Source organism: Aythya fuligula, chromosome Z (genome assembly GCF_009819795.1).
Source record: "Aythya fuligula isolate bAytFul2 chromosome Z, bAytFul2.pri, whole genome shotgun sequence".
Taxonomy (NCBI): domain Eukaryota; kingdom Metazoa; phylum Chordata; class Aves; order Anseriformes; family Anatidae; genus Aythya; species Aythya fuligula.
The window spans coordinates 61,838,421-61,853,362 of NC_045593.1; the positions used below are offsets into that span (position 1 = coordinate 61,838,421).

The window sequence follows — 14,942 nt, forward strand, 5'->3', positions numbered from 1 at the left end:
AGGGAGAAAATGGGGGGGAAGAAAGCGAGGGGAAGAAAGAGGGGAGAACGAAGAGGGGAGAAGGAATGGGGGAGAAGGAAGGGGAGAGAATAAGAGGGCGAGAAAAGGGGAAGAAGCAAGGGCGGAGAAGGGGAAAACGGGGGGCCGAAAGAGGGAGGAGAGGGCGGGGACGGGGAGCAGGGGGGGGACACGAGGGCGCTGGAGGCCGGGGCTGCGCGGGGAGGCGCCGGCGGGGCAGGGCGAGCGGCTGGACGGCTCGACGGCTGCTCGCTGCCGCCCCGCCGGGGCTCGGTGCCCGGTGCCCTGTGCCCGGTGCGGGGTGCCCGGTGCGGGGTGCGGCCGCTGAGCGCCCTGTGCCCGCAGGAGCGGCTCCGGGCGCAGCGGGAGGGCCGCCTGCTGCAGTGCGTCCTCGACGGGGCGCGGGGCTGCGGCGGCCGGGGGCTGTGGCCCAGCACGCTGCGGGTGGTGCAGCGCAACTGCCGCGGGTACCGCCCGCCTCAGGTGGGTGCTGGGGGCCCGGGATGGGCTGAGCCGAGCCGGGCTGAGCCGAGCCGGGCTGTGCTGAGCCGAGCCGGGCTGTGCTGTGCTGTGCTGTGCTGTGCTGCAGGGGTGGCGGCGAGGAACGGCGGCGCCCCGCGAGGCCGTGGCCGGAGGAGGGCTGTGCGACGAGGGCAAGGTGCGGGAGCTGCTGGCCGTGTGGAGGAGCTACATGAACCTGGCGTAGGCAGCGCCAGCTTAAAAAAAAAAAAAAAAAAAAAAAAGTTTATTTTTTTTTAACTTTTTTTTTTTTTCCAAAGTATGTGTATTTTTATTTTTATTTTAATGTACATGTGTCCTTTGTACGTTTTCTTATTTTATTTTTTTCGTTTTCCTCCCCCTCCCGACCTACTATTTATTGCTATGCACCCCCCGCACCGACCCCCCCCTCCCCTCCCCTCCCCTCCCCTCCCTTCCCCTCTTTCGTCTTTTTTAATTTATTAACGGAAGACACACGCACACACACACAGACGCACACCGCCCCGCCCTCCTCACGACGCCTTTCTTTTTTGTTTTATCAGAATTAAACGCCTTTTTTCCCACCACCCGCCCCGCGGCCCCGGTCTGTGTCTCTGAGCCGGGAGGGGGGAGAAGCTGGGGGGAGGGGGAGAGGGGGTGGGTTTATGGGCGGAACTCATCTCCCGCAGCCGCGGTGTGCCGGGGAGCGCTTTGCGCGTGGCACGGCCCGGCGTCCCGCGTGCCCGGCCGGAAGCCTGGGGACGCTTCCTGGCGGCCAGCGGCGGGCGCGTGCGGCAGATGGCGGCGGGCGGCGGGGGCGGCGGCGGGGGGCTCTTCGCCGGGTTCCGCGCCCTCGGCCGCTACTCGGGCCACGTCCCGCACGTCCTGCGCTACCACGGCCGGCACCGCGAGTTCTACGTGGCCACGGCCGTGGGGCGCAGCGTGCACACCTACAACGTGAGTGCGGCGCCGGGGGGGCGGCGGCGGGACCGGGGGGGAGACCGGGCCGGGCAGGGCCGGGCCGCCCGCTGAGGCGTCGCCCCGCCGGGCTCCGCACCTGCAGGAGCCTTCCCGTGGCCCTGCTGCCCACCTCTGCCCTTTGTGTCCCTATAAAACCTGTTTTTCTTGTCACTATAAAGCCTTTTCTTGCCACTTTAAAAGCATTTTCATTATGTCGGGGCTATAACAAAACTGGATCATGAGTTTACGTTGATCAGCAGGTCACAGACTGCATGCAGCGGGTGGATTGGCTTATTGCTGGCTTCTTAGTGGTAGCTTTTGTCCGTCATGAGCTGAGGCAAATTAATAACATCAGGTGCTTGTGGTGGAAATGATGTAAAACCAGAGGTGAGGTGAACACAAGCCTCCCCAGGCCTTGCAGGTTATCTAAACATGTGCTTAGCTTCACGTGCATTAAGGTAAAAGCTTCCCGGCGTGGTGTCTCTCAGCATGTATTGTCCCCTCCCTTCTGATCTGCTGCCTGTGGGTCCCCGTGTAGATGCTGTTTTAAGATAAAGTAAATATGGTTTTCTTTCATGTAAGACGTGCAAATTCCTAGTTGCAGCTAGGCTGGCTCCTTGACTGTTGAATTTCTGTTTACTGCAGATTCAGTTTGACATCGCTAAAAATGCCGTTTTAATGTCCTTTTTTGCAGGTGAAGAAGCTCGGGATCGTTGCTGTCAGTAAGTATGCATGGATCGTTCATTCTTCTTTCCTGAACTGTAGCTGCGCCCGGGTCTCAGATCAAAAGGGGAAACTGGGTGCTGAAGGTGTCCCTGGAAGAGTGGATCTCAATTTAGAAACAGGGTTGCTGTTACGACTGTGATTTAGTTCTCTAACCTGGTGAGCCTCCTGTTTTTGTCACCGTGTTCATCCAGAAGCAGCCATAGGCATTAAAGGAACAAGCAGGGGTCAAAGTTCACTTTTTGATCACTTTTTGTTGTCTTTATGGCTACTAGAAGGTAGCCATAAAGGCTAGCTAAAGGCCTTGGCCACCATAAAGGAGGTAGCCAAGTCCTTCCTTACAGAAGATAGATGTATAATTGCAGGATCAGAGCTGCTGTAGATGATACTAAAAGTCCCCATGGCATTAAAAGATTGTCTGGACTGCTGGGGACAAAAGGTGTTAATCAATGGCTTGACATCCAGTTTGGTGCTAGTAATGTGACAAAGCACCCGCGGTGTCAGTGGCATGTCCCCATGTTGTTCAGTGCCTTCATCAGCATCCTGAGGTTCAGTCCGTGGAGCTGTTGCAAAATACCTGGACTGGGCCCACAGAAACCCTGCAGTGTTCATGAAGGGCAAGCAGAGGATTCTGCACCTGGGACAGCACAACAAGCTGGGAACTGACTGCCTGCATGGCACCCTGCTGGAAAGTAGCTCAGGTGGTGCTGCTGCCAGGCTGAACGTGGGCCAGCGATGGAGTCACCATGAGTAAAAACAACCCCCGTTCTGAGCTATGCTAGGAAGACAGCCAGCAGCACAGGGAAGGCTGCTCTTGCCCTGTACTTCGCTCTGGTGAGACCACACCTGGACTGCAACACCCAGCTTGTGTGTTTTCGTCCTACAGCTCTCCCTTTTCCTTCAGGAGGGATGCTGAGGAACATGACCCAAGAAGGGGCATTGAAGTAAATAAATCTGCTTTGTCTGGTGAGGGATAAAATACAAGGTGACCAAGAACTACCCTATTACCTGAAAGGTAGTTACAAAAGCATCAGTTGGATTTGTGGTGGGTAGTAGTAGATGGCATAACAAGGGGCAATAGGCACAGATTGCTTCAAAAGGTCAGACTGGAGGTTGGGAAAGATGTCTGTGACTAAAAGAAAACTGTGGTACAGCATCAATATCGAGAGATTCCCCTCCACAGAAGTTCTCAACACTCAGCTGGTCGTACTTGCAGTTAACCTGAGTGGTGATAGTCCAGCTTTGGGAAGAGCTGAGCAGGAGGGTGAACTAGATGACTTCCAAAGATCCCATCCAGCCAACAGTTAGATGATTCAGTGACGCAAATGCTGTAGACCACAAAGTTCTCACACAGATTTCATAAAACCAAATATTTTTCAGTAATAGTTGACCCCATAATTTGGAGAACCGCCCATCACAAAGCTGCGACTAGATTTAGAAGCAGTGAACACTTGCAGCTATAAGCAAATAAGTGTAACTTCTGTTTTTCAATTGCATAGCCTGTGAAATCTTTTTCGGTGGGCTGTGCCTTCTAATAGACATAGTCATTTAAGCTTTTTCTGAGACTGTGATATTAAAATACAAATCCAGATATATTAAAATGCAGAATCGTGATTGAGAAAATAAATGATGTGCATCTCTGTGTGCTGGTGTTGGCCTATTGATGTTTTGTGGTTGGTGCTCTGAACTTTTTCAAGAGGGTTTGTCTAAAACAGTCTTGGTCTAAGCAGCCTGGCTCACAGCCTACGTGGAGTACCAGATTTCTGTAACCCGATGACGTGCCTAAGTCACTTCGCAGGTATTGTGGGAAGTTGTCTAGTGTTCAAACAAATGAAACCTCTTATAGAATGCAACCTTGTTTATTTTCTTAATACTTCCAGTTAAAGTTCCATAGCAGTACAGCTAAGTTCAAGATTCTTTGTCTGATAATAATTCATAGTACAAAGCAACATTGGCAGAAGGGATGCTACATGATCACGTAATTCACCTGCATCACAGGCAAACTCCTCTGGTGACTGATTTTTTCATCTGGAGTTTCTCTTTAGATTTGGGAAGTGCTGCAATTTGTGATCCATGTTTCTCTGTTTCAACAAACTTAAGAATATTTTTCTGTAGAGTATTTTTTTCAGGTTTCTAGCAAGTAGAACCACAACAGCTTCCTCTCAGAGGCCTTTGGAGCTTAAGCTTTTTTTTTTTTCATTTGAGCTTGTAACATAGTTGATCACAATCCTCAATACTCTTTCAGAACCAGTCAGTAGGTGGGAAGTGAGATACGTTCTTAAAGCAGTAAATTGTCTGTCTCTTCAACTGTGATTAGAATAACCAGATGCAGGAGTGGGTCACTGGCTTCTGTAAACCAGCAAGTTTGCAGAAGACTTAAACTAACAGGCATTGCTATCTCTGAGCTTTTGGTTTATTATCTGTTTACAGTCCAGTAGGCTGTGGGCTCTGACAATCTGTAGAAGTGTTATTTTGTAAACTTTGAAGAAGCTAACATGTGCCTTTACTTGCAGTGATAATTCAGTAATTAATGAATTGCTGTCTTTTCAAAGAACCACGTTGTGATTTATCAATGTAGCACTTATCTTGTTACCAACCGTGATATGCACCGTGGTACTTGCATTCATCTGAAATTATTGTGTTCTTACAGAAATGCGTACAAGAGAACGGTTTTACTGGTATGTCACCATGCTGAACAGACATGTTGTCAGACTTTATCTTTTGTTATGGATATGAAACCTGTTTAACTTTTCTGTTTGATTAACAGGCAATGCTTTGCTTCAAGACATCACTTGTTTGGCAGCGGACCGAATGTTGATATTTGCTTCATACGGTGACGTTTTCCATGCTGTTGCCAGGAACAAAGAGGTTTTTATCAGTTTACTTATTAATTAGTACTACAAAACAGTTGTGTAGCGTTTGTCTTCTAGATAGTTGGTTCTCTACAGACTTGTACTTCCGTAACTGTTAATTACCTTCAATTCTAGAAAAGCTGTTTTACTATAGAAGGGGGAGCATAAAACAGGAGGGTATAAGAACAGCTTTGGTGATGTCTGACCCATTTTTTATGCATTAATTGTAATAGTTAAATAAGTACTTAAAAATCAATTTGTTGTTAATTCGTGTATAGACGATTAAACTAAATACTTTAAAGTATTACGTTAACGTGCTATGCTACCCAAACGGTTTGTATTGAAAACTTTTCTACTTTGAAATTACAGGTAGTTCATACCTATAAAGGTCACAAGGCAAGAATACACCTTCTGCAGCCTTTTGGTGATCATGTCATCTCTGTGGATGTTGCTAATGTTCTTATTGTTTGGGACATACAGTCAGAAGGTGAGAGACAGTTTTTGTTATTGCTACTGTTCTGTGGAATAGGACTGTTAAACACTCAGTCATTTGTAAGAAGTATTTTAAGCACATGTTAGGAAGTTTTTTATTCTTTGAAAAAAAAAAAAATCCTTATATAATGGTTTTACCGAAACAGTAACTTGAGGTCATCGTCTAGCAATAATTTGTCATGAACTGATTCTGCACCACGTGTAGATACTCTGTAATGTTTTGTGTAGGTGTAAAGAAATCTTGCAGATAAATCACATATTAATGTTCCATTCTTTGGGGTAAAGACTGTGATACAGCAGCTCTGTCAGCATCTCCTAAATCCTATAAGTCCTTGATGTTTATCAGTCTGTGTAAGAGTAAGTTTTAATTAATAATCTTGTGATTGTGTCAGCAGCATCTTGTGCCAGTGAACAGTGCCTTATGGAATCCTGTTTCAGTGGCCTTGGGTGTTTTTTTTTTCCTTTAGAAAGTATTCTCAGACTGATGTTGGCCAATGTCATTCCCTGCTTACTAGCTCTCCAAGTGTCTGTAGACAGGCTTTAGCGATTTGAAGTTGCTATAACAAACTAAAGGTATGCTAATCAAATGAGGTGTTTTGCTCAGGCAGGAGCCTGAGTCCTTCAGAAAGATACAAATCACTACAGCTCTGCCAGCATTGTTGTGCTAGGTAGGTTCACAGGGGAGAAAAAACATACCTTCAAGCAAACAGATGTTATAAAATAAACAAGGTTAGCCTGTCCTGTTACAGATTAGCTAATCCTTTAATGGAAGAAACACCAATTGTAGGATTAGTGCAGAATAAATGTTCTTGTGCCTTTTACATTTGCCAAAGGATAACAAGCCTGCCAATTTTCAGGGGTAGCCATGCTAACATTGTTTTTTTGTTTTGTTTTGTTTTGTTTTTTTTTCTGCAGAGGAGTATCTTCAAGTGGTTTTTGATAAAGCTACTTTTGCAGTTTCTGCAATTTTGCATCCCAGCACCTATTTGAATAAAATTCTCCTTGGGAGTGAGCAAGGGGGCTTGCAGCTGTGGAATATAAGATCCAAGTAAGATTCTTATTATCTTAGGTATACTTCATGCTCCAAGTAGTTTCGTATACGTCAACTAATATTTTTAACTATGGCAGCATTTGAACATGGAATATTTTACTGAGTACTTTGGCATAAGTTATTGCTTGGTCTGCCTCCAGCAATAAAGAATGTTGCTGTTCCCTGCATGCTGATGTTGTTCAAATTACATGTTGTTTACTGTCTCTGCAGAATGTCAGGGATTGTTCGAGAATTCTTTTTATCAAGTTACTTTTTTTTAGTTTCTTGGAATCACATAGCTTTCCCATGAAAATAATTAAAATGATAGTAAAAGCATGTTCAGGCCTCCTGCATCAGCTCTTCCAAGTGTAATTTTTCTGGTTGGTGCTGGTCCAAGGAACTGCTGGCAGGTGGTGTGGAGGTAATTAGTGTTTGATACTTAGACTTAAGAAAGAGGTGTGTAGACATGTAGTTGTCTCTGAGTGTATCCCAGTAGAGCACTGTCCATAATGACAGTATTTCATGCTTACCATGATTAACTGCTTTCTAACTCATTAAAGGTAGAGGGAGGTTCACTGTTGCCATGTATTAATGTGCATACTGCAAATAAGTGTTAGATTGCATAGTTCAGTGTTTTATTCTCGTAAGTACCATATACTTACAGTGAAAGTACAGCTAACTTTTTGCTTCACGTTCAAATGTTTTGGAAACGCAGTATATGCTATATAAATCATGAAGTAGAAATAACCTAAAAAATACAGAAAAGCAAATGTCTGCACTCATACTACTTTTGCGTCTTTAATCCACATCACAGCTTCTAGGATGCAATATATCCTAGATGTTAAACCTCTTTTAGATCTCTTAGTTTCTTCCTTAACTGTATGAGAATTTATAGACATGTTACTGCTCTTTTGACAACATGGGTAAGATAAGTAATTTCTATTTTCTGTTGTTTGTTCCCTAAAACAAAAAAAATATTTTGTGGATAGGCGTTGGCACGATTAGATAAAAACTAAATTGTTGAACTGAGGAGGAATACTGATAATCTCTGTCAAGAGAAGAAAGTTAGGGATGGAAGTAGAAGGCTGCTAGCCATCTTTTAAGAATGATAATCATTATCTGTGGTGATAGAATCATTTTTCAATTATGTGTTTATAATTTCACCCTTATTAAGCATGACCAATTTGGCTTGATGTTTTGGCCGTTTATGTTCTTGAAAGAAACAAGATGTGTGTACTTGTAGTACGAGGAAGTGCCTTCTTGTAAGGGAGTTACTCTGGAGGAAGACTGGCTTCCTATGTTGATCTTGTGAATTCTGAACAGGCGTATTTAAAGCAGAAACACATGCAACTGACATGGAATAGGTTGTATTCTCTATTGCATTATGTGATTGTGTCACCTTTGAAGTATTAAAGTGTGACGCTAACTTTTTCAAATGAAAATGTACTGTAAGTTTTATTCTGAACCTTATTTATCAGTATTTTTTTTCCTCTTAAAAGGTGTGTAAGGACATTTTTTTTTGTTGTTGTTGTTTTTTTGTTTGTTTGTTTGTTTGTTTTGTGTAAATGCATGTAAAACACACATTTTGATGTGGAAAATCCTGAAAAGTTATAATTGATTTATCTTTTGTTTTCCAGCAAACTCTTGTATTCATTTCCAGGATGGGGCTTAGGGGTCACAACTCTTGAACAAGTTAGTATGTTTTTTTTAATCTTATTTTCTTATACAACTGGTGAAGTATAGCAAACAAAACACTGTCATTTAAAATTGCAGCAATAAAAATGACTTGTCTTCGCTCAAGTCAAACTAAAAATCCTCTTGAACATACTAGATGAAGAGACGTAGACTTGAAGGCTAATTACATAGCCTTCCTCTAGTCCCAGTTCTTCCATGTTTAGCATCTTAGCCATTTTGTGCTCATTATTCTGTAGTCTGTATTCAATTAATTACATAACTAATTAATAGAAAGTAATTGTTTGCAAATTGTAGGTATATCGTGCGACTTTTGTGACGCTGGCAGTTTCTTGCTGTTTATTTTTATTTTTATTTTTTTTTACCTCAGAGGTTAATAAAATGTGGGTTTTGCTGAGTCAACAGAAGATTTTTGTTTGTTTGTTTGTTTTGTTTTTTGTTTTCTAGATATAAAAAATAATTAAAACTTGGTGGTAGTGGTTAAAGTATTGGTAACAGCTTTGAAAATGATCTTTAGTCATCTGGGTAAAACTTTTAAATACATACATGTGACAGGGTGCATAATGGTCTACCAGAAATGTTTTTCCAAGGAGTTCTAACTAATGGAAATTGAATTGTTGTGTTCTGTGAAGAGGAGGTGCAAAATCTTGCAGCTCTTTTTTATTGGTTTAGATTTACCATATGTTCAATTTCAGTTATGGAAGTGTAGATAGAGGATATCATGAGATACCTTTGTTTCTGCACTATTTGTTCTTAGATGCAGTGTTTTGTATGTACTGCTATTAATAGGGTAGTGGCCAGCTTTTTTCACTTCCAGTTGTCTTTCAATATTTCCTGCAGGCCCCAGCTGTGGATGTCGTTGCAGTTGGTCTTGTATCTGGTCATATCATTGTACATAATATTAAGTTTGATGAAACTCTTATGAAATTTCAACAAGACTGGGGCCCCATCACAGCAATATCTTTTCGTACAGGTACGTCTTTTGAAAATACATATAAAATAACTAAAACTAAATGGAAGTTGGGAAAATGTTTTAAAAAAGCATTTGTGAACCGAAGTTTGGGATGAGAATTTCAGTTTTCAAAGGCTGTGGGTAATCTAGAAAAACTATCAAAGAGTAAGGGAGATTAGGCTTATTTCATAGCACTTTCCCATGTACGAACTCAGTGCACAGGAGATATGCGCAGGCATACAATACTTTTCTTTAAAGAAAAATAAGCCTGTTATTTATGTGCCAAGAGCTAATGCCTCTCATAATTATTATTATTTTTAATTATTTTAATTATTATTAATTATTTTCATAATTATCGGAGTTACTGCAGAGTAATCAGTACCCTAAGTTCGTATCCAAATGTATTGTCAAATTTGTTGTCTAGTGTCCTCCCAAGGAAGACAAGTTAGAATGTTAATACTTGGGCCACAACTGAATGGCTCTTTCAGAGGAACACTATATTAACTTTTTGTGTGTGTGTGTCCAGTGAACACATACTAAATACTCAAGCTAGTTACTGTAGCACTGATCTTGCCTACAGGCTGTGATGCTGAATCTAGTCAGTCATATCAATAGAGAAGCATGCAAACCTTAACAGCATGTGCATTGATGCAAAGCCTGCTGATGAGAGATGCTCCTGGAGAGACTTGATTGAAGTGCAGAGAGCGTTTTTGTTTCAGCCATTTAACTCAAAATATTAGTAGAGTTAAGTAACTTAACTTGCCTGCTTGAACATGCAGCTTCACACTCTCTCCAATCTCTCTCTAATCTGTCTCTCTTCCTGTCTTTATGGTTAGGAAATGTAAATGTAACCTGGTTCTTATGAATTCATATACTTATTGCACTCTTTGCGTTCTTCATTTAAATGAAATGTTCTTCATTTAAATGAGAATGAACTTGGCAAATTTCCATACTGGTGAAGAAATTCCCATACCACAGAAGAAAACTCTAGTCCTGTTTTGGATGTCCATGAAGTGTGCAGTTGTAATTTGAAGCTGTGCTTTTATTTTATTAGGCCTGAAAGATTAGTTTCCAGTTATGCAGGAAACAGCAGAGTTTTATCTTGACACGATGAGAGTTAAACATACTTACTAGAGTATTTGTCGTATGTTTTTAGAAGTTAGTGTGATGTGTTTGTTTCCTTAATAATAGACAGGACACAAGAAGTAGAACAAAAACTAGAAATCCCTTGAAATTAGAATTTTAATTATTACTTAGAGTGATTGAATAAAGATGTCATCAACTTTCATGTGCTGAAGTGTGAAGGCTTACAAGTTTGGGGAAGAACCTGAGATAGAAAGTAATGTCTTAAAAAATGTTGCAGGTCAAGGTCTTGTGGGCTTTCCAGCCTTGGTTGCTGAACTTAGATATATTTGGTTGTGTAATCATCAATTTATAAGTCACCTTTGTGTAGTTTCAAGTTTGAAATGTTAGGATATTTCAGATAGAACACCATATCTTGATAATGTTTTTTTCTCCTTTGGTTTTGATCTTTTTTTTTTTTTTTTTTTTTTTTGGCATCAGTTTTAAGATGTACAAAGTTTGTAAGGAACTGATGAACTGAAAGTCAAGACGCAAATCTCTTAAATTTTGTTTGAGCAGATGGACACCCAGTAATGGCAGCTGGTAGCCCTGTTGGACACATTGCTTTGTGGGATTTAGAAGAGAAAAAACTTATTAGTCAAATGCGAAATGCCCATTCCACAGCGATAGCTGGTATGTCGTTTGTCCCTGGAGAGCCACTTCTTATTACTAATGGTGCTGATAATGCTATAAGGGTAAGTTATAATAGCTGCTGCTCTTTGCTGTAGTGTTTTTGTTTTTTTCTCCTACAATCCTTTGAAGTGTAAATGTGTACTCTAATTTAAAGTAGCAGTTTACAAATGAAACAAATACAATGAAACTAAAATTACTGAAATTGGTGGCTCTCAGCCAATTTGTTAGTGGAGAAACTTATGGTTTTGCTGCCATGATGTAGCTTCCATTATTGCTTCATGGTAACCTTGAGGAGTAAAGCTTTGGATCCATGCATCCCAAACCAGTTACTAACTTAAGTCATGATCTATTTCAGTTTTTGTGTAATATTCTGTGTTGTGAACTGTTGCAGTTGATAAATGTCCCTGGTGTTTTGCATTCTTTGATCTGGTGGAGGGGCATAATGAACAGTGGAGAGCAATTTCCTGCTGCATTGTAAACCTCCAGAGTTTTAGTGTCAAATGTGAAAGCCATTATGTGAGGTTTGCTCTACCAGTTTCCACTTTACCCTGTTCCCCTGCCAAGAATTTTAGTTGTTGGCACAGCAATGTTCAACACCTTCATTTTTCTGCTTTTCTTGGGGAGGCAGGTATGGATTTTTGATGGACCTGGTGGCACAGGTCGTGTGTTGAGAAGTCGAATGGGACATAGTGCACCACCAACAAAAATCAGATACCATGGACAAAATGGAGAGCAAATTCTCAGTGCAGGTATGAATTCTCATTTTTATTCTCCAGTATGACTTCCTGTTGTTATAAAGAAAACATCCCAAGCTTACATCAGTAAAACAAAAAACTGTAACAGATACTACGGATAAAAACATAGTTATGAAACATGAAACTATAACAGAGGACAAAAATAGGAAACAATGCATTTTGTAACTTAGAGGAGCCAGTCCACTTCTCTCAAGTTTGAGCAAGCACTGTGGATTATGACTTCTTTGTAATTTGTTACAGTTTAGTTGTATCTAGATTATATCTTCCCAAGGTCACTTGGTACCAAGATACTAATGTAAAAAGTTTGTGACTACCCTTCCTTAGAAACTAACATATTTAGAATCAATTAATAGTCCTTAATTTCCTTAATGGCCTAGTTCAGAATGTTTTGTGGCCCAGAGCACTTCAAAAATGGAATAAGAGACACATCACTTAATCTTTAATCACTCTGAAATAATTAAATTGTCTACATGAGCAACACTTGAAAACATTACGTTTTGATGAATGTTACATTAATATGGCCCAGCAATACACTGGTATACCAGCTTTGGCCCCCGCTGTATACATGACATTAACATCCTGGAAAAATCCAACATTGAGCCACGAAGATGATTCAGGGACAGGAGCACCTCTTCTGTGAGAAGAGGCTGGCACAACTGCGACTGTTTAGCCAGGAAAGGAGAAGGGGGCTCAAACTGGAGCACAGGAGCTTCTATCCAAGCATGAGGAAGCACTTCTTTACTGTATGAGCACTGGAGCAGGTTGCCCAGAAATGCTGTGGGTTCTCCCTTGGAGATCTTTAAAAGACATCTGTATGTGGTCTTAGGCAGCCTGCTCTAGGTGGCCCTGCTTGAGCAGGGTGGGTGGACAAGGTGGCTTCTGGAGGTTCCTTCCAACCTCAACCATTCTGTGCTAAAATTTGTTGCTGATTGTCCAACTACGTAACTTGTACTTGAGTAGCTAGTTACCTGACTGTAGCTCAGCTCAGTCTGGATTAGCCACTGTAACAATTGCGTTGCTTAACAAATCCTCATGTTTGTTATTTTATTTCACTGTTTTGTTAACTATACTGAAAAATATGGAATGAACACAGCGGCAAGGTCTGAGGTCTCAAGCTTTGAGATCTGATTTTTCTGCAGTGTAAAGGGACTGACTCTCTTCATTCCTTTCTGAAACAGTGCTAAAACTTCATGCAACAAAAATGAGATTGCAGTGCCTTTCAAGTGCTACTGTTTTCTCTAGACAGGCTTCCCTACAAATACACAATAAAAATTCACTAACGTCCATGGCTTCATCCTGCTTGATGTTCCCAGTTCACAGTACATTTGTCCTGGCTCCCATGCAAAAGAATCTTTTTTTCTTTGCAGTGTATTGCTTCTGAATTTTTCTGCCTTGTAGAGGCTTTTTGTTACTCCTTCTACAATACACAAGTCAAGGTGCTTGAGTTTTGTGTTCAGTGTCTTTCAGATTGTTTAAGTTCACTTTGAATAATTTTCTGTTTCCATACTTGTTTTCCTAATAACCATGTTCTGTGATTCTTCTGACCTTTAAATATAGTGCCTTTGATTTTATGTGTGTTGTACAGTTATGTTTTCTGTTAATTCTTAATTCTGCCTTGTCCGTGTCATCCCCACAAAGTTTTTGGATCTGAATGTTTCAAAATTGAGTCTTCCGTCCCTCTTCTAAATTAAATCCCTCTAAACACTGTGAACAATGGATACCAGATGGAGTAGGGAAGCCCCATTAGTGTCCTGGTCTGCAGGAGGGATGGAGAACTCAGCCTGTACCATTTGTGTTTGGTTAACTTATGTGTAGTTCTTAGCCAGCCATGGCATGTATTGGATAGAGAGAGAATAAGAAAAGAATATTGTAATTGGTGAGAGTAGTATGTAGTTATGGGAAAGTTAAGGAGGTACTGTGAAGTTACTTGAAGAACATAGTGTATATATGGTAGTAACGACAGAAAGCTGGAAACAGCTAGATATTGTGGTGGAGAAAGTAGGGGACACAGTAATTGAACGTGGAGAAGATAATTTAAAAAAAAAAAAAAAAACTGTCATTTTCTGTGTGTATAAAGTAGTAGGAATTGGAATATAGGCCATAGAAAAACTGTGTTCCATTAGTTCCAGTAGTTATAATTTACCTGTATTTTTTCTTAGATCAGAATTTTTATTAAATTATTATGGTGTTCTGAGATTTCTGAGAGTTTATCTTCTGCTTTTCTTGTTCAGATAGCTTATGAGTAAATAGAAAGTTGGTTTGTTTTCACCCTTGAGTGATTTCTGCTAATGTTTTGTCAGGTCAAGATGGAACGTTGCAATCTTTTTCAACAGTGCACGAAAGATTCAATAAAAGTTTAGGACGTGGTAAGTATTTCAGTGAAAGTACCAATATTGATGAAAAAACTGCAAATGTATTTATGTAAACACATGTGACAGCATTAGGTAGGTCTTGTTTTCACTTTAACTGTTATATAAAAATTATTCACCTCATCTGCTCTTCAAACTCAGTCCTCCTGATGTATAAATTAAACTCTCAGAAGTATTTGGCTGGTTGAATACTTGGAAAACTAATTTATGTAGCCTACAAGGAGTATTATTTCACTGTGGGAAATGTTGGGCATGATTTTTATATTAAAAATATCTAACTTAAGTGACATTTATCGTGTTTCATTTTAACACCTTTTCTCCCCATTCATTTTCCTTTTCTGTTTAATACGCTAAATTAATACAGTTCATTCAGATTTCTTGGCTTCAGTTTCTCTGATACGTTGTAAAGTGTCATTTAAAAAAAAAAAAACTACACACTGCCACACTTAAGGGATATTTTCATTGTTCCTGTAGAGTGAGGCTCAGAGAGACTGAGATAATTCTTATTTTTAAATTTCTGTATATAGTTTTATACATATTTAAATAGACAGACGTAGATTAATTGGATGGTTATGTCCTTCGGGCATAAATTTAAAATTCCTGAGTCTTTGGATACTGAAATTGCTGAGTGTTGTATATTGCTTTATATAGTCATGTCTGTATGACCACACCTTTTTTTGTGATGATGGATCTCTGCCTGAGGAAGTCAACACAACATTCCGGAACAAATGAGTTGAGTAGTATATCTGTGAATATATTAGGGTAACAATTAGCTCAACCTCACATGGATTTTGACAGGAACTCTGCTAATCTTCTTAGCTTTTCAGACTCTACTGCTATGTAAATATAAGTCAAAATTTTCAAAGT

General features: G+C 40.8%; 1 protein-coding gene across 1 annotated transcript in view; it reads left to right on the forward strand.

Annotated features, from left to right (window-relative positions):
* The first annotated feature begins 1,293 nt into the window (after nucleotides 1-1,293).
* Nucleotides 1,294-14,942, forward strand: part of WDR36 (WD repeat domain 36) — a 33,756-nt gene continuing 20,107 nt past the window's right edge. Inside the window, exons 1-10 of the mRNA XM_032206316.1 lie at nucleotides 1,294-1,452; nucleotides 2,150-2,177; nucleotides 4,946-5,046; nucleotides 5,400-5,517; nucleotides 6,438-6,570; nucleotides 8,190-8,244; nucleotides 9,085-9,217; nucleotides 10,838-11,013; nucleotides 11,580-11,700; nucleotides 14,007-14,072. Coding sequence (XP_032062207.1) covers nucleotides 1,294-1,452; nucleotides 2,150-2,177; nucleotides 4,946-5,046; nucleotides 5,400-5,517; nucleotides 6,438-6,570; nucleotides 8,190-8,244; nucleotides 9,085-9,217; nucleotides 10,838-11,013; nucleotides 11,580-11,700; nucleotides 14,007-14,072 — 1,090 coding nt within the window. The remainder of the gene's footprint in view (nucleotides 1,453-2,149; nucleotides 2,178-4,945; nucleotides 5,047-5,399; nucleotides 5,518-6,437; nucleotides 6,571-8,189; nucleotides 8,245-9,084; nucleotides 9,218-10,837; nucleotides 11,014-11,579; nucleotides 11,701-14,006; nucleotides 14,073-14,942) is intronic.